The sequence below is a fragment of the Phocoena phocoena genome, chromosome 15 (assembly GCF_963924675.1).
Source record: "Phocoena phocoena chromosome 15, mPhoPho1.1, whole genome shotgun sequence".
Classification (NCBI taxonomy): domain Eukaryota; kingdom Metazoa; phylum Chordata; class Mammalia; order Artiodactyla; family Phocoenidae; genus Phocoena; species Phocoena phocoena.
This window is the reverse complement of record NC_089233.1, coordinates 31,843,922-31,869,651: the sequence shown is the minus strand read 5'-3', so window position 1 is coordinate 31,869,651 and position 25,730 is coordinate 31,843,922. Positions and strand designations below refer to the sequence as shown.

At 40.5% G+C, this 25,730-nt stretch overlaps 1 protein-coding gene across 11 annotated transcripts in view; it reads left to right on the top strand.

The window, feature by feature from the left end:
• The window catches only part of RBFOX1 (RNA binding fox-1 homolog 1), a 1,090,293-nt gene that overhangs the window by 1,053,955 nt on the left and 10,608 nt on the right, over positions 1-25,730 (top strand). For 9 of the 11 annotated variants that reach the window (XM_065891842.1, XM_065891838.1, XM_065891833.1 and 6 more), the window contains one exon: positions 1,299-1,363. In XM_065891842.1, the coding sequence (XP_065747914.1) occupies positions 1,299-1,363 (65 nt within the window). Of the gene's footprint in view, positions 1-1,298; positions 1,364-20,929; positions 20,983-25,730 lie in introns of all 11 variants that reach the window. The other 2 variants (XM_065891840.1, XM_065891832.1) reach the window with 1 other exon arrangement.

The following is a 25,730-nucleotide window of genomic DNA, read 5'->3' as shown; positions in this document are numbered from 1 at the left end:
TCTGTCAGCATGTCTTGGAGGTATCGTCTCTAGCATGATCCAAAGAAGGAACTTGATTAAGGAGAAACTAGCTTTTTGGAATTGCTGTGTAAGTGATAGCGACGCTTCTTGCAATTTTCTCGTTCATCTGTTTTCTGTCCTATACCTGGAGCCAAATATAATGAACTCCTTCACCCAAAACCCTACCATTAAATCCCCCCATTACACCAGTTATTTATGCTGTTAGATGCCCTCTGACATCGCAGTCTGTCCTGAATTGCCCCTCTACAGTGAGGGTGAGAACCCTTCTCCCAGAGGATTATGGGACTATGTATTCTAATTAGAACCTGAATGGTCCCTGTGTTATCGGTGGAGACTGGATCCTGCTTGTTAACTGTGCTGAAATCATTCGACAGTGGTTGATGTATCGCTGTGGTCTGCTGAGCAAGGAGCTCTGTTATTTTCACAGTTTGATAATCAATGCTCCACTGAACACAGTTCCTTTAGAATATGCCCGTTTGTTTGTCCTCTGCTTAATTGAACAATTGCAATTACTGGTACATACAACTAAATGTTAATTATTTTTCCCAGATTTTTTTTCTCTCCTAATGATTGTATTTACAAATTGGAAGACTTTATATTTTCCACACCAAACAAATTCTCCATCTGAACCAGTGTGATATCTTTAGCTGAAAAGACAGAATTTTTAAGTGCTCACCATTCCTTTTTTTAATCATTACGTGATATATAGAAAGCTGGAGACAGTCTTCTTTAACTGCTTTAGTGGTTGAACAACTACACATGCAACAGATGGCTAATACACTTTCAATCAAGGGGTTATCTTATTTTTTTTTAATAAATATCAAAGTAAGCAGGGCATTAGCTTGACGAATATTGGATTTTTAAGGAAGTAATCAAAGATTGAATAAAATGTAAGTTAATAGCTGATAAGTAAAGGTAAAGCATACTCATTTTTGAAAATCTGGAAAGTTCAGCAAAGCATAAAGAGCATTTAAATAATTCCCCATAATCCTCCCCACCCCAAAACAATTACCATTAATTAACACGTAGGTACATCTCTTTCAGAGGGTCTCTGGGTTGTCCCTTTGGGATATGCTTACAACTGCTAACTTTTAACATCCAGCTGGGGTTGGTGGTCCACCCCCCATCTCTCTGGCGTGTTTCCATACTAAGCTTTCATTAACCTCCACTTTAGTTTGTTAGAGGTGGGTAACCACTGTTCTGATGTGGTCTCACAATCGGGCGCCCTGAGTTGGCTTCCTCTGCGTTCCTAAGTCCACTTTCTCCTTGTGTTGTAGGGTGGTTACGCTGCATATCGCTACGCCCAGCCCACCCCTGCCACTGCTGCTGCCTACAGTGACAGGTAAGGGCCTTCCTTCTCATGCTTGACATTTACCTGGAAATTAACTTAACACGTGGGAGATGAGATTCTCGTCTGGTCTTGGTGCAAATGCATGACTGCTGGGGAGGCAGCACCCCAAAAGTTAGGTCTCATGGTGAGGGTCAACAGGGGGCCACGTAGAGAGAGGATGCACAATGACGCCTAGCTCATTCTAAGCACTCGCCCTCCTGCTGACACACAAAGATAGTGATATATTTTGTCCGTGCATAGTTGTTTTCCTGATCTCAATTCCTGTGACAGCACACCTTGCATGCACAAAGTATACTCCCTGTACCAACCTTCTCATGGTCTTCTCTGTAACACCCTGGTTTCATCTAATGCATAGGACAAAAACCAGGAGATGATCCTGCAGGTTTACCTCGATTTTCAGCACCCCGTTTCCCTTTTTTTTTTTTTTTTTTACATCTTTGTACATCCAGGAAAGCATTCCCCTTATTGCATTTTTTAATCCAAACCAAAGGAATGGGGGAGGTGTATCTGGCATTCATAAGGAGAGTCGTTCTTTTTGGCAACGCCCAATGACCGTATGAACAGAAGCCAACATTTATTTGTAATGCACACCACATGTTAAGACTGGCAGCGGAAGGGTTTAAGAAATGCAGAAGTCAGAATTGGATGTCGGGGGTGAAGGCTGGGGGATGGAGGAGCTCTATTACGCGTTACCCAGGCTTAACAGATGACTCGGTTTCTGAAATGGCAAGCCACAGCTATTTTTGTATAAGTGCTTTGGAAAAAAAAGTGTGCGTTTCCATATCGAATGCAAATCGTTGGCTCTGTTTTCTGAGGACATAAATGTGAATGTTCAGATGCTCTGCATGCACAAATGTCATGGAGGGTGCTTATTTTGGGTAATGACTCCTTTAATTTAAAAATATGTTTCATGAATAAAACAGTAATGGTACCAATTTGCATGTGTGGCTGAGGCATGCTGGGTCCGACAGGTAAGCAGGCGATGTCTTGGACTCGAGAATGGGGAGTGTCGGCAGACACTGGTTCTCCTCCCTGGCCTCTTGTGACTCAGTCCTTATCTTGGTTTGCTGTGGTATGCTTTCTCTGCAGTTCCATTCCATTTCTCACAAGGTGTGTCGTTAGCTCATTGTAACTACAGACTTCTTCTGAGGTATACTAAAGCAAAAGAAATTCCTGAACCCAAAAAGCCTCACTTTGAAAACCCCCTGCCTAAACTTGTAATAAAATGGCTCTTTGGCAAGATAGAGTTGAGATCTGTTGTCTGAATGTATGCAGGTATTATTCCTGTTTTCTTATGAACAGCCATCACGAGCTCTCAAGGCTGGAGGGAGCTTCCAGAGGAACCCAAACTATTGTCAATGTGCAGTTCTAATTGCCTAAATTATCCAGTTACCCAGTCATCAGTTGCCAGGATGCAAAATATGTCTTATAGAAGTTGCTGTCTTCAATACACTTTGACACTAGATTAGGGAAATTGAGAGGGTCAAAAAAGCTAATAAAAATGATGACAATGTTGAAATCCTCAAGATCATTCTACAAATGAAAAGACTTAATGCTATTAAATTCTGCACACTGAAGATTCACAAAATATCAATTGTAATGTGGTTCATCTACAACCCTTAATTATTTTTATGAAAATATCTCTAGATGCTAAATTCTCCAACACCCACTCTCTATATAATTATAATCATAGTAACTTTAGCCTGCTGCATAATTATAAGAATCTTAAACAGATTTATGTCTTTGGATTTTTTATCTTGCTTCTCAGTATAAGTGCATCTATCCCCAAGCTGAAAAAAAGGTTAATTACAAAGATATAATTTAAATTGCTTTCTTTAATAAAACCAATCTAGACATTTGGAAAATAAAAAACAATGTTTAATACTGTTCTTAGATAGAATTACTTGAGAATCTGGCCATCTCTATTTGCATTCATCTTAAAAATTAACATTTTGCTGCATTTGGGGGCACCGTATATGCAAATGTATTTATGAAATCTGTTGTTTTAATATTATTAAGATTTCTCACCAGCAACATGTCCTACTGAAAAATTGCCCTCATTCTTGGTTTGGTAAATCTTGACTAACTCTGCAATTCCCACTTCGGTGTAATAGTTTCAGTTGAAGAAACCAACTAAATATACTCTTGTCCATATAATTGGCCTCTTGCTGTTCATTAAAGAAATTTGCACATTAGGTCTTTTTGGTTGCTGAGGCAATTGATTGCTAGCCCTGTTTCACTTTATTATAAGCAAGACACTTGCCACGTATGGAAATATTGCATTGAGGGAAATGCAGTAATAGGTAAATTACCAGAAAACAATCTTTAAAGTGATGTTTCTGGTTTGATTTGTAAAGTGTATTTATGAAATGGTGGTACTTCCTTTTATTTTTAGTAAGCAGGTAAAGAGAAGGAAGACCCTTTTAGAGAAGACACACATTTGGGGGAAAATGTGAAATGATCAGAATAGCTTTCGAATCTAGATTAAGATGCCAATTATCTAGAATTATCTCAGGGCAGCTGTGTAATCATTTCTTTTTACTCAATTACAGTGTCATATCAGTAGGGAGAGACTCTTAGTTCCTACTTTCTAGAAGAAAGGCAGGATGACAAAGAAAAAAGCTTCTTAACCCAAAGAAACTCCTTCAAAATAGGAAGTAAAATCAGCAGGAATAGAGAATGTTTGGGTCACGCTCACTGGCTGTCAACTTGATCAAAAGAGAAGCTGCAACAAACTTTCTCTCTAATCGTGAGATTCACTCTTCAGACATCTTGAAAGGGAAAGAAGTTTGATGTCCCCAGTCGGTAGAATTTTACCTTTTATCAGCACAAATTAAGCCCTCATCAAATTAAAGATTCAGGGGCCTTTGGAAAATCTTGAACTCCAGTAGCCTCAGGACTGGCCAGAACGTCCTTGACGGCCACCTTGCAACTCCCCACCCGACATCTTCTTGGTTAAATGATCACATGCTGATTATCTCGGAGTACCCTGAGAGTTTCTGAATGCTGACCTCCAGAATGAAGACCGTCTGGTGTGGGCAGAGATTTCCCCCAAAGAAAAAGACCTGACTGGACTAGGTAATTTTATAGTCTTATTGATGAATTGAATGACAATAGGCAAACATCTTTCCTTGGCATTTAGGAAACATTTGGTAAGCCTTTGACCTCACCTCAAATCTTTACTTCAAATCTCACTTTGATTTGTGGAAAGCCAACTGTCCGAACTCTCAAGGGAGATGGTTTTCTGAGCTTGAACCAATCAAAGCATGGCAGTGGGGCCAATGGTCATCTGGTCATTGCATGCCACTTGGTGTTGCTGATGTGTTCGTGGTATGTTCTGGATTTGACAGGTCCATCATCACAGTAACTCAGTGAATGGCTTGCTTGAATTAAGCCTGGGGACAGGCTTCTCTTTATTGATTGGCTTTCGGTTTCTTTGTGTCCACGACTTGGTCCTTGTTGCATCTTTGAGCAGCCAGACTGGGAGGTGGAGGGGTGGTGGTGGGGGGAGATTTCCTTTTCCAATGAATTATGCTACAGATATTTGGGTAAATATGTCTGATGTGTACACTGCTTTGATGAAAATGTTACTGCGCCAAAAGGGCAGACATTTGTCATGCTTGTCCTGCTTGCTAAACATTCTAACATCCCCTAACAACCAGTGCATGGAAACGGCCCTCCACGTTAGGGCAGAAGGGAACTCAATTCAGACCAGCTAGAGGAGAAGGTAATAAAGTGGTTCACTCCAAGATTTCACGACGATCCAGTTGCCCTGATAGTTACCCTGGGCCACTGTTTTCATATAAGACATGCATTTCCGTAAAGACCCCTGAAAGTTAGCAGCTTCTGACATACAGTAGTAGTCCTGGCCATACAGGTGCCCCTAGACTGAGCAAAAGAGACAGCAAGCAACAGGCTTCTGTTTGTTTTATTTTCTACCCTTTTTTTTTTTTGTTTTTTGAGACCTTTAACTTTCATCAGCAATGTTAGACTGTACCGTGTGAAATTTCTACCTTTGTGTGCCCCACATGGTGCACCACTGGCAATTTCGTATAGCTCAGCTTAATGGAAACCCAATTAAAATGCCATAATATCAGTCATCGTGCTCGCTGCACTTGAAATACATATATGTATGGTCATACACATATATGTGTGTTGTGTATATATATTATTCATATACATATGTGAAAAATATATGTATACACAACACATACACACACACACACACTTCTGCCTTAAGACCTCATGGAGGACTCATAACAGTATCTAGGTAAATCTTAATACAAGGAGGTCAGGACTTGTCAAGTTCAGCCAGTCGCAAGCCCCATGCTAGAACATCTATTAAATGCGATACTACAACCTATGAATAAAAGGTTCTATCTCAGAGAGAAATAGATTAGTAGTTCTTTCTTAAAACTCAATAGGAATAAGTAGTCATGTCTTTGGAGTCATGGAGAGGTTGATCTGTAGATCAACTATTTAAAATTATATGGGTGGTAGGGATGGATGGATACATACATGCATAGATGGGTGGATGGATAGATGGATGGATGGATGGTTAGAAAAGTAGATAGATGATAGATACATAGGTGGTGAGGTGGATGAATGGAAAGAAAGGGAGAAGAGAGAAAAAGGAAGGAAGCGAGGGAAGGAGGGCAGAAGGGACAGAGGGAGGGAGGAAGAATGGAAGAAAAGGAAAAGAGGGAAAGTGAGCGAGAGAGAGAGAGAGAGGAAAGAAGGAAGGAAAGAAAGAAAGAAGGAAGGATGGACAGATAGGAAAAAACTATCATTTCTATGCTCTTATAATATTTCATCATAAGCTAAACTACAGGACATAGAACTAAATCCTTACGTACAACCTTAGTTTGATCTAAACTGAAAAACTAAAGGGGTTTGAGTTGATTTCCATTTATGTGGGTACTCTCTCTACTTTAGGACTTCTGACGTCCTGGATTTAGATTAAATAATAGAGAAATGCCGTCATTAAAATAAGGCTAATAATTGCATTTAAAACGATACACCATTTTATGTGGAGTCCTTACCAAATCATATAGACGAAAAATGAAGGGGTTGTCAGCCTATAAAGCATATGAGCCTCCTGAATGGAAAACTTAATTTACCATTTAAGGGTTTTTTGGTAGAAAGGTTAATTTTCAAAATACTGTTATACTTTAGGGACTTAACAATTTTACTTTCTCTTGCTGTGGAGTAGAATATAGAAAGCTTCGTCTATGGGTAATGTGGATCCCTTAATGAGGGTAGACCATGCAAAGCAGAGAAAGGCGGGAAGTTGCATTGTTTTCCCCATTCCTCTTATGTGAACCAAGTTAGATAAGGGTGGAAACTGTTTCTGATTAAAAAGCAGTCACAAGCCCCTGCACCCATCCTTTGTAGATGTGTGTAAGGAGGGATTTCAAGGTCTTATCCTGGTGCTTTGTGTGAAGCACTAGCTCCCTTGGCCAGCTCAAGACCTGATGACACTTACTGGTTTACCAGGACAGGAGAAGAACACGGACAATGTAATATGGCCGTCAACTCCCTTGTCTGGGGAATGGCCAGGCTTTACCCGTGCTTCTTTCGCATATGCTGTGAAAAATAGCTTTTCTTGTATGAAATGATGACAACAGCTTTGCTTTCTTCTTTTTTTATCCAGTTTTGTTTTTAATGTTCTTCCTTGGCAAAGTAAGAGTTGGCAACTCTACGATAGACTCCTTATTATATTTTATTTACATTTTCAATCTTTTTTTGAGAAATCCACGGGTGGATTTAAATTAAAAATAGAGTGAGAGCATTCTAAAACTTGGTGATGCCAAGAATAGTATTCTCAGATGAACGAGAAACTGAGGGCTTAGTTCATGAGGGGATAGATCTGCAGTTAAGACAAGGATTCAGGGTCAGAAGGAAGCTATTTTGGACTCACATTCTAATCTGTTGAGTTAAAACATGGCAGCAATAGTTACTCCACTCTCTTTTATTGATAGTGCCCTGTTGAAGTTGTTCTTGATTTTAGCTTTTAATCTTTTCCACTGTTTTCACTCATCCTGATGAGCTCTTCTGGGCTCTGCAATTAAGAAAAGAAAATGATGCTCTGTGAACTCGTAATAGAAATGAGACACTAATGCCTTTATTTATATCCTTCTGTACCCCAGTGCCCAGAAAAGCACATCCAGTCTTTAAAATTAGAACACCAGGTTGAAATATATATTCATACATAGTATTGTATATAACATTTCCTTGTTTTTATTTATATTCTTATTCTTCTTTTTGGTTTAAAGTTTACTTTCTTAACTGATGCTTTTTTTTTTTTTTTTTTTTTGGTGATTCAGCATCCCCTCAGGAAGAGAAAGGGAAGCTAATTATTCCAGACAGCTTCAGGGTAACAAGAAAGAAACAGGGATTGCCTGTGAGTTTCCTGTTACAAGGCACACATACTACATGAAAATAAATTGCTTCAATAAAACTTGCCATATATATGAGAATGCTCCCGTGAAAATGTTCATGAGGTGGAAATAGAGGACTTCGGTACTTGCACTATTTCTTAAGACTTCTTGAAGTTTAATACAGTAACTGAGCAAACTTTGATTCAAATCATCTCTCTGTGATAACGATAACAATAATTATGATAATAGCAATAATAACATTGGCTGTGTATGGAGTCCTTACTATGTGATAGCACTAAGTGTTCTAAGTGCTTTACAAAGACAGTCACTGAACTGTCTCACTAAGTATTAAATTGACCGCCATGGTACAGATGGGGAAGACGAGCTTGGGGAAGGGTGAAGTAGATGTTCAGCTCAACTTGAGAGCTAATGTCTATGCCCTTAATCCCCAGGCTCTATTGCATCTTAGTGGAGCAACCTTGAGAAGTCGTTTCTTTGCCCTCCCGTCACCTCATCTGTGGTGGGTATATTGATTCCACCTCACAGAGTGGTTTGGAAGTTTTGAGACACTGCCTGTGAAATATTCAGTGCATCAAGGGCAGTACATAAGATACTCTTGTTTTCATTTTCATGTTTATATTTTCATAGTCATAAATTCCAGTTTTTCATATTTTATTTCATATTCCCACAACATAGTCCATTAAGAGCTTTAAATCTGGGTAGCAACAGTGAGCTTAGAGGAAACCAAAAATATCTAGGTTATTTCAGTTACACCTGAATCTCTATAATCCAGGGGTTTGAATCTGTTGTTTCTTTAACCGATTCCAGAGTCAAGCAAAGTTTAGGAAGGATAATGACCAAATATACTCAACTGATTATATGATGTGGACAAGACTTTTAAAATATAGTAGGTAGGATTATATGCAACTCTAATCCTTTTTAATCCGCTGAGTTCCAAGAATAATTTATGTTTGCTTTGTTTTGCATTTTTTTTAACGGAAAAACATGCTGCTTTTTTTTTGGCTACTTAAGCCTCCCAAATTGATCAGTCCTCCAAAGTTTAGATTTTGATATGTCAGGTTTTCTTAAAGTGAGCAGTCTTAGATGATGTTTCCTGCCACTTTTAAAACTCTTTTCACCACGTAGATTTCTGTTTTGAAGTTAATTTTTTCCGTAGTGTCTCTAGTGTGCCAGGTACTATATAAAACATTGGAACAAATGACCTGATCAGGTAAGCAGTATAGTTAGGGCACCCATATAATGATCATTTAAAATGGATCATTTAAAATGGAACATTGAAATGATCGTTTAAAATGGGATGACGTAACAGAGAAGGGATGCACTGGTAGTAATGACTCCAGGACAGCAGGCTTCAACTAGGACTGTCGTAAAACCAGAAGAACATGTGTGGTCATCCTAAGTAGAACCACCAGTGTGTGGATAGGAGAAGCAGGTCCAGGCAGGGTGATGTACACTCTGGGAAATCCCACTATTGGGCTTCAAGTCCAATGTCTGTCGGTCCAGGTCTTGGACTGTTTCTACCTCCTTATGCTATTGTTACAAAGTCAGGGCAAAGGCACGTTTGCAGCTTCAAATAGTCATACCTGAGACACAACTTGATAACTTAATGATTAAGAAGAGAATGGAATTTCATGCTCTCATTTATTTATTTTTCCCTATGGATCAACAGTTCTGATTGAACGTTCACCAAACAAATTACGATAACTAAGATAATTATATTTTCTGCTAGCCTGCTCTGCAGGTTGGAGCTGATTCCACTCTCAGAGATAGTGAAGGAGGGAATGTAGAGCTCTTGCTGGTAGCATCAGTGTGATTTTGGGAACTTGTGTTTATGGACACTAAGCTCTCAGTGATGAAAAGTAATATGGCTGTTACTGATCAGTGTGTTTCCTGAGTTCCTCTTCTTTTTAATTTACAGACAGGTACACACACACGCGCGCACACGTTAAATGAAAAAGTGCTCAAGTTTTTGTTTCAAGAAGTATTTGCCTTTGGTCCATAATCTTAACGGCTTCTTAACAAGCGTTAGGCACTGCCAGATGAATATATAATTTAATTGAAGCAGTTAAAAAAAGAAGCAAGCCTGTAATAGTCAACAGACTGGACCAAGAAGGAGTTGGGGCGATATTAAAGGACATTCCAAACCCAATAGACCATAGCTGTCACAGCCATTTGGGTAGACACGTTTGCCAGTGACAAGACAAGATATAACAACTCCTTTGGTCATATCATGGCCTAATTACATACTTTTTGGGTTGCAGATCATTGACTTGATAGGCCACAAAAAAGCAAATAAAACCTATCTCTTCAGTAGCGCCATCAGGGTCCTTCAGCTGTGAAAGGTTTAGAAGCAGGTGAGAAAGCCCAGAGCTTTCTAGAGGCTGGTCAGGAACCTCTGATGAGGACCTGTACACAGAAGCCTCTGGATGAGCCATTTCTGTTGCAAATAAAGAACTTTCCTCGTAGAAGACAGTATTCCAGTCAAGTAGAAGGGAATATACACACAGTAGATAGACTCTGAACTGATGAAGCATTAGTGAATGTGACAAAAATTAAACCTGCTCCACTTCGCCTTTTATTTTTTTGATCACTATCAGATATGCTAGAAAATCTTTGGGGGTAAGAGGGAACTTTTCACTTAAAAATTTCTAGTATTTCTTTTAACGTTATCAAAGCAAGTTCTGACTTTTGTACCTATGAAGAGAACTTTTAATTCTTTTCCAGAAGAACTGACTTCTACTTAAATGTGGCCTCTCTTATTTTCATATTTGTGTGTAATACATGCCTGTGAACAGTCATTGGACAGAAATAAATGACTTCTCATGGTTTTCTCCCTGATGTGAATCACAGTGATTTATTCTTCTGGAATGAGATTCTCCTCCAAATCATAGTGCCTTTCATCTTGAATTACCATACAAAGCATTTAGAGTAGGACCGCTATCAGAATTTAGGGTAGTCGGGTAGGTAAGAGCTTGAGGAGGAACTAACTTGTCCATGTTGTCATTGTTTCCAGGCTTATTCTTACTACATTATGATGTGTTAATGTTCAGATAGATCATTAGATTCTGGGGAGATGAGACAGAATCAAAGCCAAACACCCTTTTCCCTTAATTATCTTAATCACTTAGATTGAAATGTGTTGGCCTGAGAGTCTAGACATACATCACACATCTGATAACCTGGAACAGTGGTTCCCACTGTTTTTGCAGCCGTGGAATCTCTTTAACAAGAAAACTAGTATTGCTGGATGCTTCTAGCATCCTTTTAATCCCTATCTCCTTTCATGGTCCAATTTTGTAATTTGAAATTTGATTGCATTAAAAGATTGAGGGACTTCCCCCCCCCTGCCATTTCTATATTGTTAGAGGGTTTGTGGACCACTTCTAGTAACTAGAATAGGAGCCCAGCTTGTGGGGGTGGGGACACTTGAAAAATGTCTCCTGGAAAATACTAGCTCCACAGCTTTCCCAGAAAGACAGTTTCTCTGCTGTTCTTTTCATTGTTTATTCAATATCTGTCTCGAACTAAAACAAACAACAGGAAAAGAAGCGCTTACCTTATTCTGTTCTAAAATTTCAAGATTGAAGTGGTTCATCTTGAGGGTCCTTAGAGCCTTACTCTGAGAAGCATTGTTCCCAGACCAACCAAATTGGCCTCACCAGGAACTTGTGAGAAATGCAGAATCTCAAGCCCCACCTGAACCACAATCTGTGCTTTCAAGATCCCGGGGTGATTTGTGAGAAGCACAGGGTGCTTCAATTCTACCCCGATAGGCAGTAAATAATATTCACTCTGAGTTCTCCTTCCGCAAATCTTCCACATGTAAGAGAGTTTGTCATTGTAACTTGTTGCTTTGTAAACATCTCTCTGCTCTCTCCCTTCCTAAAGGAGAAAGTAAGAGCTGTCCACGGTTGGGCATCCCTCACAATCCGTTCTGTTCCGACTTCCTTCCTCAACTAGTTTAGGGCCACAGATAATCATTTTTTGATTCCAAAGATCCAAGAATAATGAAAGTGATTCCATGCTAATATCTCCTCATTGGTTGTGTAATACTGTAAACTCACACTGTTGTAAAACGTACCCTGGAAAAGTCACATCTGATTTCTCTTACCTTTATGGAGCCTCCATTTTGTCATCTGCTAAAGGGAGAGCATAACACCAGTTAGAATCAGAAAGAGATGAAGGTGAACATTGCTTTATAAACTGAAAGAGGTGGCAAAACAGCATGGTGTTATCAATAACTCAATTGACTATTGACAGATTTTTTTAGGGTGTATATGGTTATTTGAAAGCATTGGATGTATACAGGCAAAAGCAAGCAAATTAAATTAAATGTATCTAAAAGTGCTAATCATTTTTAGATGAGGCAATCTTCAGGACCCACCATAACACTAACATTCTGGGAACCTGTGCCTTCCCCAACTTGTCATTGGCCTGACCAAGGTGTAAAGCAGGGTCTTTCATACTCACTGTATCTATTCTTTGACTGGCACATGCGTTGGCAAATCTTTGCTTATATGCCAACAGACTGTGATCAGAGATTTACATATAGAGACTGAATCTCAGTAAGTTACTTACTACACGCGGTAGTACAGGGAGGCTAATTGACTCTCAACTGCCTCATCTTTAAAGTGGGGCTGATGAATCATGCCTGCCTCCATGGGTTGTTGTGAGAATTAATTGAGATCATGAAGAAAAAGCTCCTTGAATAGCACTGATACTGAGTAGCCCTCAGGATACCATCATCATCACCATCATCCTCAACATCATATCCTCCTTATTTTTATTATCAGCAGCATCACTAAACTATAGGCATATTTTGTTTTGTTCTTGGCCCCAAAATGAGTCCTTTCTTGTGGCAGCAGGTTTTCAGAGTCAGGAGAATTTTTTTTGACTCCAGAAGTTTTTTTGTTGGTGGTGTTTCGTTTTTCAATCTTGACTTCCATCCTAGAAATAGGAAAATACATAGACCCGAAATTTGCTAAGAGAGTAGAACTGAGGTGTCCTCACCACACACAAAGAAAGGTAACTATGTGAAGTGATGGATGTGTTAATTATTAGCTTGATTGTCATAGTCATTTCACAATGTACATGGATATTAAATCATCACTTTGCACACCTTTAAAAAAGCATGTACAACCTGATTATAAAAATTTTAATTTGTCAATCATATCTCAAAACTGGGGAAAAATACATTGGGCCAAAAAATATTGAAGGAAGAAGCAACTGGGAACCATGAGATCAAACAGCCTGTCCTTCTGTTCATCTTTCTCCTGGATTATTGCTTCTCATTTCTGTCCAAGGAGGAAGGAGCTCAGGCTGTCAGGGATGCATCAGCTTCTTAGGAAAAACAACCAGTTCTCCCAGTGTAAACCCAGCCCCCAAATCACGTGGCTTTAGATTTAAAGAGTTAAAAAAAGTCAAACTAAATCTGCCGATGCTGCCCTTTTCCCATTGTGCTTGGTGAGAAGTCCAATACTGTGGTGGAGGTGGGTTATTGGAACTCCAGGGAACTTTCTGCCATCGGCTCACTTCATTTTGCACATAACTCCTAAGTGGACCCAGACCTTCTCAGCATGGCCTCTCCACCCTCCAGAGCCTCAGCCTGGATACCCGCTGCTCTTCCCAAGCCTCCAGAAACTCGGGGACCCCCTCAGCCATATGAGGGCTGCTTCCCCTAGAGAACACGTATGCTGTTCAGAGAACTTGCCAGACCCGTTTCCACCCTGTGATAGGCACTCATTCACATGAGAAGCTCCTTCTGCCCAACCAAAGCTGAGGTGGGGTTTTGCCTTCCTTGGAGGCTCCAGCCCACCTGTAAAATGACCTATAACCTCGAAAGGCTCTTAACTATCTCCCACTTGCCCTAAAACCCCAGAAGCCCAGGACTTAACAACACAAACACCAGGCCTCTTTGTGGGGAGAGAGAAGCCTGTATTTTGCATGAGTCCACGCAGCCAGAAAAATACATGATGTTTTCCCCCCAAATAAAGTGCTTTCCCATTCATGTTCTCATTGATCTGCACAAAACAAACAAAAATCTAAGAGGGGTAGGTGCTATTTTCATTCCCATTTTCCAGATGAGGAAGCTGAGGCCCAGAAAGGTGAAATGATTTTTCTATTGGAACACAGCTTGTATGTGACCAGGCCCAGCTTCCAGACTCACAGTTCTCTTTCACTTTAGCCGAGAAAGTGGTACAGTGGGAACCGGGGAGATTATTAAATGTTGGAGATACTAAAATTACAGAAGTGGACTCTCCCCAGGTCTCCAGGAAATGGAGATGCTCTTGCATTTGAATCTCTAAAACTCAGAGATTTTGGATGGAATATTCACACTGGGGACAGATTCGCAGTACTTAACTCCTTTTGCACTTAAACATTTTTATGTGTGCGGTGTTAGCAGTAGGAACTGGGGCTCAATAAAATAGCTTTGAATGGGTGTTAATGCAGTCCCCTTTTAAAATAAAAAAATACCAGGACAGACCCTTTCAGAGGAGTCTATAGTCAATCTTTTTATTCGCTTGCTTGTTTGTTTCTTTATACCTCACCTCAATTCTACAATTGGCCATGGCCTCTTGAAGTACATATGATAGAATACTAAATATATATATAATATATATATATATACACACACACACACACAGAAACATACATACACACACACACACACACACACATATATATATAAATTACAACAGGGCAGGGAAAAATATGATTCTGAATGGGATTTGTACAATTCTAGGGTTTTAGAACTGAGTCAGGGTGACAGAGGTAAAATACTGATCACAAGCAAATCGGTCTCCCTTTCAAGGTGATAAAACTGAAATATAATCAGACTATGAGCTTCGAGATAGCCAAGCCCAGTATAGATATTCCTCAGTGATTTACATGCCATGAGCATGGCATCAAATCCCTTAAGCTTAGCTGGGTGCCCGGCACGTTGTAAGCCCTCATTAACCATCTGAGAAGTGAATGAACAACACCAGTAAACAATTTAGCAGAGGCACCAAATGGAATTTTAATAGGAGCACCTTTTTTCTGCATGTTACATTTAACTCTTCAGGAAATACTCAAGGCTGGATTCCCCCTGATGGAGATCAGCACTAGTGCAATTTAATTAAAGAACAAACAAACAAAAAAAAACACAGAAGACACAACTCTTATTGCCTGCGAAGTCAGGGCACATATGTTCAGAGAATATTTGCACAGTGAGAAATTAGTTCTCAATGCTGGCAGACACGTTAGAATCACCTGAGCGGCTTTTCAGGCATACCTGTGCCTGGGTACCACTCTCAAAGATTCTGTCCTTTAATGATCGGGCCTGGTAATTGGTATGTTATATTTTTAAAAATGGCCTGGTGATTGGTATTTTATATTTTAAAAAATCTTAGCCGATTGTAATGGGCAGTCAGGTTTGAGAACCTCTGTCTTACATCTAATAGATGCCCCGGAGACTACAGATAGAATTAAATTGACTTTGTCCCACTGCCATCTTGGGGCTGCCGTCTGCCCGACCAGAAGACCCACTTCTCAGGCTGTAGGGGTTTTTTAGTAGATAGCCTTGGAGGGTTTTATTCACATATCAGTGTGTGTGTGTGTGTGTGTGTGTGTGTGTGTGTGTGTGTGTGTGTGTTCGATTGAATATTCCTAGCATTGGATACAACAGGAAACTTGCTATGAATGGCACCAACCCTGAGTTTTGTGTAACAATAGTGACAAAAAAGAATTGAGGCCAAAGAATGATAAATGACCAGAATCTTTAACAGTAGAACTTAAAGCCAGTATTATTTGATGGGAGAACCTCCTGTCTGGCCTTTCCCTCCACCCCAACCTATGCCAGAATTTTCCCTGTATCTTGTCGATACCTAGCTTCCCACACCCCTTCCAGCAACACTGGCTGGCTGTTATTTTCATTTGACTCTTAGGATTCAGCTGTGGGTGATTTTTAGAAGAAAATTAAACTGCCAAGAGATGAGATTTCACGGAAGGTGAAAAGTAGGATAATAAGGATAACATGGCAAGTCACAGGACTCATGTAAATGTACCACCAACTGAGTCAGATCCACAGTCTGGGTGGTCAGTCTATGGAAATCATCGTAAAACATCATGAAGTCTGGTAATATATTAAAAAGAGAGAAAGACCATGTTAGAAAATTCCTCCGCAGAGAAGCCACACCCATTACTGACTCAATACCCTCTGTTGTGAGCTTCCCTGAGCAGAATCTTAGAGGGTGAATGAGAGTTGGGGTCTTGGAATCTAAAAAAACAAAACAAATGAATATATATAAGAAAACAGAAACAGACTCACAGATATAGAGAATAAGTGAGGAAAAGAAAGGGAGAGGGGGGAGATAAGGGTATGGGATGAAGAGATACAAACTACTATGTGTAAAATAAATGAGCAACAAGGATATAAAGTACAGGGGAATGTAGTCATTATTTTATAATAACTTTAAATGGAGTCTACTCTATAAAAATATTGAATCACTATGTTGTACACCTGAAACTAATAAATATTATAAATCAATATTGTAAATACTTTAGTTAAAAAATATTGTAAATTTTTATTTACAATATTTATTTAGTGTAAACAAACTTATTTAAAAATAAATATTGTAAATACTTTAGTTAAAAATAATAAAAATAAAATATTTTTATTATGCTTTTTATATTTAAGCAAAAAAAAAAAAATTAGTCAGAGTCTTGAGCCAATCCAACAATGTCCAGATTTCACTTAGCATCTTGTTCACATTACATAACCTTCTGTGTCTCCATTTCCTGGTTTATGAACGTGGGGATAATAAGAGAGATTGTAAGGAAAATTGAATGATATATATGCACAGCACTTGGCAACCGCCTGTCATGGATAAGCGCCCCATCAACTTTAGGTGTGGCTCTTTGGTGTCAACACTCCAAAGAGTCAAGATGAACGTAGCCTTCTCTCTTGTGCTCGGTAATTTACTATTTCCTTATTTTTCTTAAATTAGCAATCCTCTCTTCTCCCACAAAGCCTCCCTATATCTAAGAGTCTTCCTGGGAAAGGTGGGCTTTGAAATGAAAACGAGAATGAACTTGCAGGAGATCTCTCAGCATGATTTCTCAAATTTCTCCATGGTAAAAAAAAAATACCTAAAACCACAATTCCCTCCCTGGAGGTATGAGTGGGGTCCAGATGATCAGACCTCTATCCTGGAAATTCTGATGCAGGTGGTCAGGGTTGAAACCCAGGCATCTGTATTTTTAACGAACATTGTAGATAATTGTCTTCAGGGAAGTTTGAGAAGTTCTGGAGTAGAGGGAGAGGTCAAAAATAGAGGAATTCTGGGTGAAAAAAGTGGTAGAGAATTAGATGCAGACTCACTAGTTAAAAATGGGAAGACCCTGCCTAGATGAACTTGAGTATATCCATTGGAGACAGTGAAAGAAGATGAACAGAGGAGGAAGCAAAAACAGAGAGGGTGATATTATGGCCACTTTCACCAGCTTCTGCAGAAATGAGGTTTAAAGCCCATTCTTTTAGAAGGTCTTCAGAAACTAGAAGTAACCATTCCTGGGCATCCTCAGCAACCACACAGCTAGGTTGTCTTAGAGGCCAACATGGTGGGTGGCAAAATGGAAGCTGCAAAAGAAGCAAAACCTGCAAGAGATTTGGTGATCCAGCCCCCTTTCCACTCTGCATTTGTACCATCCCCAAGTGCTTCCCGGCTGTGGCTGATATAAGATGCACCTGCCGAGCATTTTCTAAGCTACCTCTTTCCGGATCCAGTCCCGGAACAATTATGCCAGGACCCACAGGAGTAGGGCTCGGCTTTATTGCTTTTAACCTCTCCCTATGAATCTAGGGGCAGCCAAGGGGAGAACCATTCAGCTAGACAAGCGCTTCTCAGCCTTGGCTGCATAATACAATCACCTGGAGGTCTTTAGAAACTACAGATGCCTGAGACCCACTTACAGAGCTGCCCATTTAACTGGTCACTAGGAATTTTAGAAGCACACCAGCTGTTTACCCTGTCCAGCCAAGGTTGAGAATGACTCAGCCAGACCTAATCATCAACAGCCACTGCACAAACCAGTTTGCTGAAAATAAGGTCCAACTGCATTTGAAGTTTAAGTCCTCAGGCCTGGGTTGACAGTGAAGAGCAGACTAGGATTAGCAAAAGGGGACAGGCCCCGTGCCAGGCTCCTTTGCCCTCTTGAGAGGTGACCCCCCCCCTGTCCAGAGCACACCTGGGTTGCTCTGATCATTAAGTTTTCCTGACAGTTTGGGAACAGCAGACTTCTCTGCTAGGTCTTTAATCTCTTTGATCATACCTCTCTCTGGTCATTTGGGGTAAATAATTTCACCGAGAGGGTCATATCATTTTATGGGCAGACTAAAAGACATGGTTTATCTTCAATTTCAAGTGGAGAGAAACAGAATTGTATATAAAAGTGTCCTAACAGAGGAGACATAGACACCACAATGAAACCTGCCCCTTATTCTACCCAAATTCTTCTGTTGGCCTGACATGTGGGATGTCTCTTACCAGGCTATATTTGCCAGGCATTTCCTATTAATTGTACTTATAATCAATTGATGAAAGAGTAGTTCAGAGGGAGGGGTGATCACACAGGCTTACTCCATGGAATTAATGAGCTTCATAGGAATGCACTTTTCTAAGACGTTAGGGTAACCTTCCTTGGATGTGGTGGGACTGCTTGTGTGGATTTTAAAAAAGTACAGAATTGATACGTCCAGTGGATTACTACTTTTTTACAAATACGTTTATACTCCTTTTTTGGCACTGCTGCAGAGCCCATGGCATATTCTTTAAAATGTTAGTGATAACTCTCTAAACTTTGATGTAGACGATTTGATAGTTGGAGGCAGTCTCAGCCAACTCTTTTGAAGACAGTAAGTCATCAACGGGAGTGACCCCCTTTGTTTAGAAATTTGCCCAGGAATCAAAGACACTGAAAAAAGTCCAAATATATAGATTACAAAAACAAAAAAGAAGAAGGAAATGGAGAAAGTGTAGCATTTTTTTAAAGAGTAAGTATATCATGTCAAAAATAAGAGTGCTATGAAGAACAGCCATCATAGTTTCTAAAAATCTGGTACAATTAAAGAAAAGGGCCTCATTGCTTTATAATCGTACTTGCAGGCTGCATTTTTACAAGTTTTCCCTCTTCATCCAATCACCGTTTTTTGTTTGTTTGTTTTGTTTTTTTTTTTTCGGTACGCGGGCCTCTCACTGTTGTGGCCTCTCCCGTTGCGGAGCACAGGCTCCGGACGCGCAGGCTCAGCGGCCATGGCTCACGGGCCCAGCCGCTTCGCGGCATGTGGTATCTTCCCGGACCGGGGCACGAACCCGTGTCCCCTGCATCGGCAGGCGGACTCTCAACCACTGCGCCACCAGGGAAGCCCAAGCACTGTTTTTTAATCTGTGTTGGTTGCCTTCCATGGCTTTCCCAGAGTCTAGCACGCTGGACAGTTTCTTAGGGAAAATGCAGAAGAGAGACTCAAGGGAGAAGTGCGTTTAGGGTTAGCGAGTATGGATGGGATAGGGCCACCTCATGAATGAGGCCCCCCTCGTAGATAAGAGAATGGCTCTTCCAAAGAGCTTGCCCCTTAGATAAACCAGATCACTGTTCTTGGTTACGGTAGGTTCTTCTTTTGATCGTGCTAGAAACAGAGGTCCTTCCAAAGTACTTGTTTGGTCCACCGGACAATATCATACATGTAATTTGAGCTGTCTGTGTCTTAGAGTCAGCCCTAGGTGAGCAGGTCAAAACAGATACTCAACCCAAACAGCTTCATTTTCAGGGATACTAATTTTACTTCTCAAACCTTGAAAAGTTGATGCCAGATAACGATGGGGCCCAAAAAGTTTGTAAAAGAGCAAAAAGATAGCCAACATCCAACAACACTAACTTTCATTGTTTTAAGAGAGGTGATAAATGAACTTAGTTATGACTTTCGTTATGTGGACGAGAAACATAAAAAATGCTATCCTCAGACCATGCATAATTTTGTTGAGATTTCATTGGTGTGGCAATGATGAGAGTCTTCAGCTGAATGTTAAATTCTAGTGAATTTTCAAATGGTAGCTCTATTTGTATTCCAGGGCGTACCTCTTACAATAGTAAAACTTTCTTAAGATGTTTTAAGGGATGCTCAATCACTAGATACTTTTAGAAACGTTGGAACAAGACCAATCAAACCAAAAGGCAAAAATGCATTTATCTGGGTTCCAGATGATTCCTATGCACAGTAAAATCTAACAAATGAGAATTAGAAGCCTCAATACTCCTGCTTCTGCGGCATTTAAGAGCCTAGCCAATCTCATTGGGACATTTTTGTAATCTGCCTGACGCAGACGTTCTTATATCTAGAGAAACAGACAGTACCCCTGAATTAGAACATTACATTGTGGAAATGGCACAGTTGGAAACATCTTAAGAGAGTTTGATCATCTTTCTGGATTTACTAAATCAAAGTGAAACAGCATTTTCCATTTCTATTTTCTTTTTAATACCACATCGTTAAAAATAATTTGGCAAGACAGGGTTTATTTCAATTGATGAGTTCTCTTACCTTCTTTATGTAGCAAGCCTCATTTGGTGAGGAAATTATTATCCATAACATGACACCACTTAACATACTCTTCAGAAATGACAGCATTGCTTTTTCTTTCATTTGAAAAATTTTTTTGGATATTATACTATAATAATAGAGTTTGGGATTTTATGATTTTCCTAGCTAGTTGCAGTATACTCTTTTTCTAATAGTCAGTCTAATTTTGTTTCTTTTTTTTTTCTTTAGTGTAGTCTCCTTTGAGCATTAGAAATCCATAGCAGCTCAGTTTGAAATGCCCTAGCCTGAGAAACGTACCCTGGCATGATGACATTTTAGTAACACATAATTAATATTTCAGTGCAACAGCTTATACATGGTCCATGTTCTGACATCATCATGATTTTGTTGAAGGGTTCCCCGCATGCCTGTTTCATGATCTTCCTAAACTCTCCAGGTCCAAGAGAGAGCAGCACATTTCCTTGCAACGTCCAAACGCAGCACCCTTCCCTCCCCCTCATCTGAATACATCGAACCAATTGGCAGAGAGAGCATTTCCCCCTGAGCGAGCAGTATTGTGAATTTTATCTTCTCTTCCAGAAATCAGTTCGTCTTCGTTGCAGCAGATGAAATTTCTTGTAACACCTCTGCAGGTAACAAACATTGCTACTTCTTGATGCATCCATCCAAGTCCCAGTATCCTTTTTTTTTTTTTTTTTTCCCCTTCACATGCTGCAGTCGGTCACACTAGAAAGTTTAGTTTAAAAAAAAAAAAAAGAAAGAAAGTCATATCTTTGGAGTATAGCTGGAGCTTTTCGGCTCTGCTGTCTAAAAAGACAGTAGGCATTTTGCTAACTTGGATATTTTAATTCCAGTTTTAATAATACATGATCCAGAAAAGTAACACTATATTGAATGAAGCCGCAATAAAATCTTATGGTATAATCTTATGGTGAAATACTAAATGGGAGATTTAGGGACACAGTCATGGGACTTCTGTGTTTTTGGACGTATTATGTCTGGGTTCACACAGATTTCTATGTGATTATTTGGGATCTTTATGGAATGACCGGTATATATTATAGGCCCTCAAAGAACGAATCTGTAAAGCTGGAGGCATTGGGGAATATAGTTATCTCTGTCTTATAAGAAGGGGATCGCTATTCCATTAGTTAAAGATCCTCTAGTTCTTTCTTTTAAAACATACTACAAGTAGCAGGACATGAGAGAGACAGAGTCTTCTGATTTTGAAATCAGGGCATTGGCCAATGGAAATTGCACCGTTGCATGATGTGTCCATCAAAATAACGCCTGTCTTTTTGCTTTGATGTGGTTCAGAACAGTTATGTTTGGACTTCCATTAGCATGGAATTACTTGATTAAATGTCAAGATAGGTGAGTGCCTTAACTAACAACACGTTTTTTTTTTTTTTTTTTTTTTGCCTTGAAGCCTAGACTCTGACCAAAACAATGACTAGGAGATCTTACCAATGTGTTGCTTTTAGTCTACAAGGGAGGATATGACAGCTCATTCTCATGTCATTGAGTGTGCCATGACCTTCAAAAACATACATTAAACGGAGCCTGACACATAGACATTCATCTGTTAACCAAGCACATGTGATCAATGGCGCGCAGTGAACAAAGGCGTGTTTGCTAACGCTTCACCCCCTGCTTACAGTCTTTGGAGAAAAAGAGAAAGATCAGGGAAGCCTGGAGAGCTAGGAACACATCCCTAGCCCTCTCTGTTCTGTTTCACTGATGGTCGGACTCAGTATTTTTAATGGGTTACAGTCTTCCCCTGGGAGTGCCTGAGGTTATGCGTGTTCATATTTTAAAGCGCCAGCTTACTCCTTTCTTGAAAACTCGGCTGTTTTCCCTCCAGCCTTTAGCCTCACATATCTCTGTTTCTCCTTGTGAGAGGTGGTGCATTCACTAATGCCTAACAGTAGAAGATGGGGGGTTGCTTTGCTGGGGGTGGCAGGGGAACCTTCCTGGGATACGCGACATTTAACGTTTGAAGAACCTATAGAGAACGAAGCATGCAACGAAAGGGGAAATCAGGGTGGGGAAGAAGGTTGGTTGAAAATGTTAATGAACATCCTGTGTGGCTATACTGGTGGTCCAGAGCCTCTGTCTTCCCTGTTAATCTGTATGCATGTTCCAGTGTGTCTTAGGTCCTATTTTGACATCATAGATCAAACATTGCGAAGTTACCACCTAAGAGGTAGATATTGATTTTGCCCCGTGACTTAACAAACCCTGCCTTGTAATAAGCAAGTGGTCCACACACAGTATTTCGAAAAGAGGCTGCAGACAATGAAAGTTTGCCTGAGTCGAGAGAGTGTTTTCATCTACCTTGTCTAATTTAGGATGGCTGCTCCGTAAATTCTTAATGAATTGCTATTGATCAAATTTCAAATTGAGAGAGATATCCCTGTTGCTTTGATGGCCATATTAATAATATGTTGTATGCTTCATAAGGTTCAATTTGAACTCTGAATTTCGAATCAAGCATGAAAAAGGAGACACCCATATCAATCAAATGTGAATTATCTCCCAGCCAGACCACCCTCCTCATAGAATGAAAATGAAAAGTCAGAACTGCGCAGTCAACAAAGGTTGTGACTCATGGTTTCAATGAAGTCTTTCTTATTTCCCACATACTGGAAAAAACCCAGGGAACCCACACCCTAAACAGCCCAGCTGTCTGGAGCTCTCCCCTCCGTATACACAACACTCCTTAGGGTGGGTCTAATTGAACCCTGGTATCTCCTGGATTTCAGTATTTGACCCAGGAAGGCAACTTATCTCTATTGAAATGAGAAAAAGAGATCAACAAGATGCTTAAAGTCTGTTTGGAGGGCTTGATGGATTTGATACCTGAAATTCTTATAAAGAAGCGTTATTCTTATACAGCTGTCTATGAGGGCAGAGATGGCCGGACAGTTTTGTCTGTGGCTTGGGGCAGAGGAAGTGAGATGCAAATCATAAGATAGGAGCAGTGGAAGCCCTGAAGAATTTTTCTTTCAGTTCCCAAAGGAAAAGTGATTATTTTTACTTGGGTCTTTTGTAGATGCCAACACGTCGATTCTGCTTTGCTGGTCACATAGAGGAAACATGTCTCACTAGCATGTGTGGTTTATGAGACTGTATCTACAAAGGAATGTGTTTTCGTTGTCAGTGGCTCCAACTGCAGTATTGGTTGTTTCATTCTGATTTTCGTTCCTGAAAGACATGTGTTTATGTGGCTGTCTCATTCACCTTGAACACACCAAAGGCTTCTCATTCTGTAACATCAAGAAACTTTGATGAGTTGGATTCTGCAGGAGATGGTGAAAAGGGCAAGATGATTTTCCCTTCTCTTCGACCTGAGGTCCCCCTGCTGCTGTGATTCACTGGAGCTTTTCCAGGACTGGCTAGGGTTTGTAGTTGGAGTAGAATGTGGGTCTTGTACAAGAATGGAGGTTGAAAAGCACATGACTTATTTTGATAGAACAGCTGGAAATTCATTTCAGTTAATTCATATGTTTTGGGTCATCACCGTGCATCAGCAACTATTCTAGGCTTTCGAGACATAGCATTAAATAAGAGAAGCCCTTCCTTCAGAGAACCTCCATCCTTCAAAAAGCCTCCATCCTAGTGCAGACCAGACCCCAAACATACATGAGCATATAATTGCATGTAAAGTTATACAATAGCTATAATGAATCAAAAAGCAAGGGTGGGGGTAGAAAGTAAGTTGCGACGCTACTTTTATATTCATTGATCAGAGGTGGCCTCTCTGAGAGGGTGACACTTGAGCCGGGACACGAATCAAGCCAGGGTGTGAGCCAGGTAATTGTGGAATTGAAAGCATTTCAGGCTGAAGCAGCAGCAAGTGCAAATGCCCTGTGGTTGAGGTATGCTTAAGTGTGCCCAGAGCATGTGAGTAAAAGGGAGGATTTTAGAGATAATACCAGGAAGATAGCCAGGGGTCCAAACAAATTAGAACTTGGAGGCTACAGAAACCATTTGAGATTTTAAGTGTGGTAGGAAGGCGTTGGAGAGTCGGCTGTGGTTTGACTTACTTTTTTTAATGATGAGTTGGACTGCTTTGTGGATTTCAATATGGCAAGAGCAGAAGAAAGGGAGTCCCTTGGGGCAGCCCAGGGAGGTGTTACAATGGCCTGGGTTAGGACAATGGCTGTAGAAGAGCTGAGAAGTGGTTCCTTGGCTGTATTTTGACAAGAGAACAAACAGGATATGCCGGCAGATTAGAAACTCGCAAGGACCAGTTTGTGTTAAATGCCCACACGTCTCTCCTGCCCCCAGGGTGTATTGGTCATTTCCCTGGAGAGCTAAGGCTTTTTGTTAGCAGGGAAAGCAAGCCTTTCATCCCTGTAGTAACTGTCCCTCATATGGGCTTTACTGAATTCCCCAGGGCGTAGTCATAACTTGCCGTCATTTATTGAGCAAATTCTGTGTACTTACAAGTATGATAAATTATATACAGTATATACATATATACACATGCATTTATGTATATATGTATGTATGTATATATACATGCATATATAATTTATTACAGTAGCTCAGTGAGGTAGAGGTTACTACCATCCTTGCTTTGCAAATTAAAAAAGAACAAAACGCTCAGGCCCAGAGGGGTTTGGTAACTTGGCCATGGTCACACAGGAGTCTATCTGGTCCCACTGCTTTTTCCCTGAGACCACACTGCCCCCAATTACTCCTTTCATCTTGACCTTGGAACATTGACCTTTGCCTCCAGATGGAATTCTCCTGCATTCTTCGGCTGTGCTATCTTGCTCCTAGAAAACTAGTATTTGTGAGTTGGGGATGGGCATCGTTGTTAAAATCTGGAGGGACCCCAAGGGAGCTAAACGATTCTCTATAGAGTTGTTCCAGTAGGAGTTTGTTTGACTTGGCCCATCTCCTTCATGCAGCTCCTGTGTGCTGACATGCTGGGTGTGGGTCTGGGGGCAGAACAGAGTGGTGAAGGGAGAATTCTGCATATCCAGGGAGACAGAGGGTCACACAAGCCAAGGGTGTTCTAGTGCTATTCTCCAAAATTACCTCCTTTGCTGAAAATCAGTGGTGAAAAATCAACAGATAACCCATGCCCTGAAAACTACCAGACACTTTGACTTCATTGTTCTGGCTGCCGGCTGCCCCTGGCCCAAGGGAGCGTGTGCGCATTTGTGTGTCTCTGGGGGGCAGGTGAGGCTGGGTCTCCGTCCAGCAGCCAGTCTCGCCCCTCCACCATGGCAGGTACCATCGTGGCGATGGGAAGCCAGCCTGCGGAGAGACTCCCAGTCCCTTATGAGTACTGGATACAGAAGCTTGGGCCATAAAAACACATCTGCAAATGCTGTTGAAACCAGTCCCGGTGACATGGGTTGCT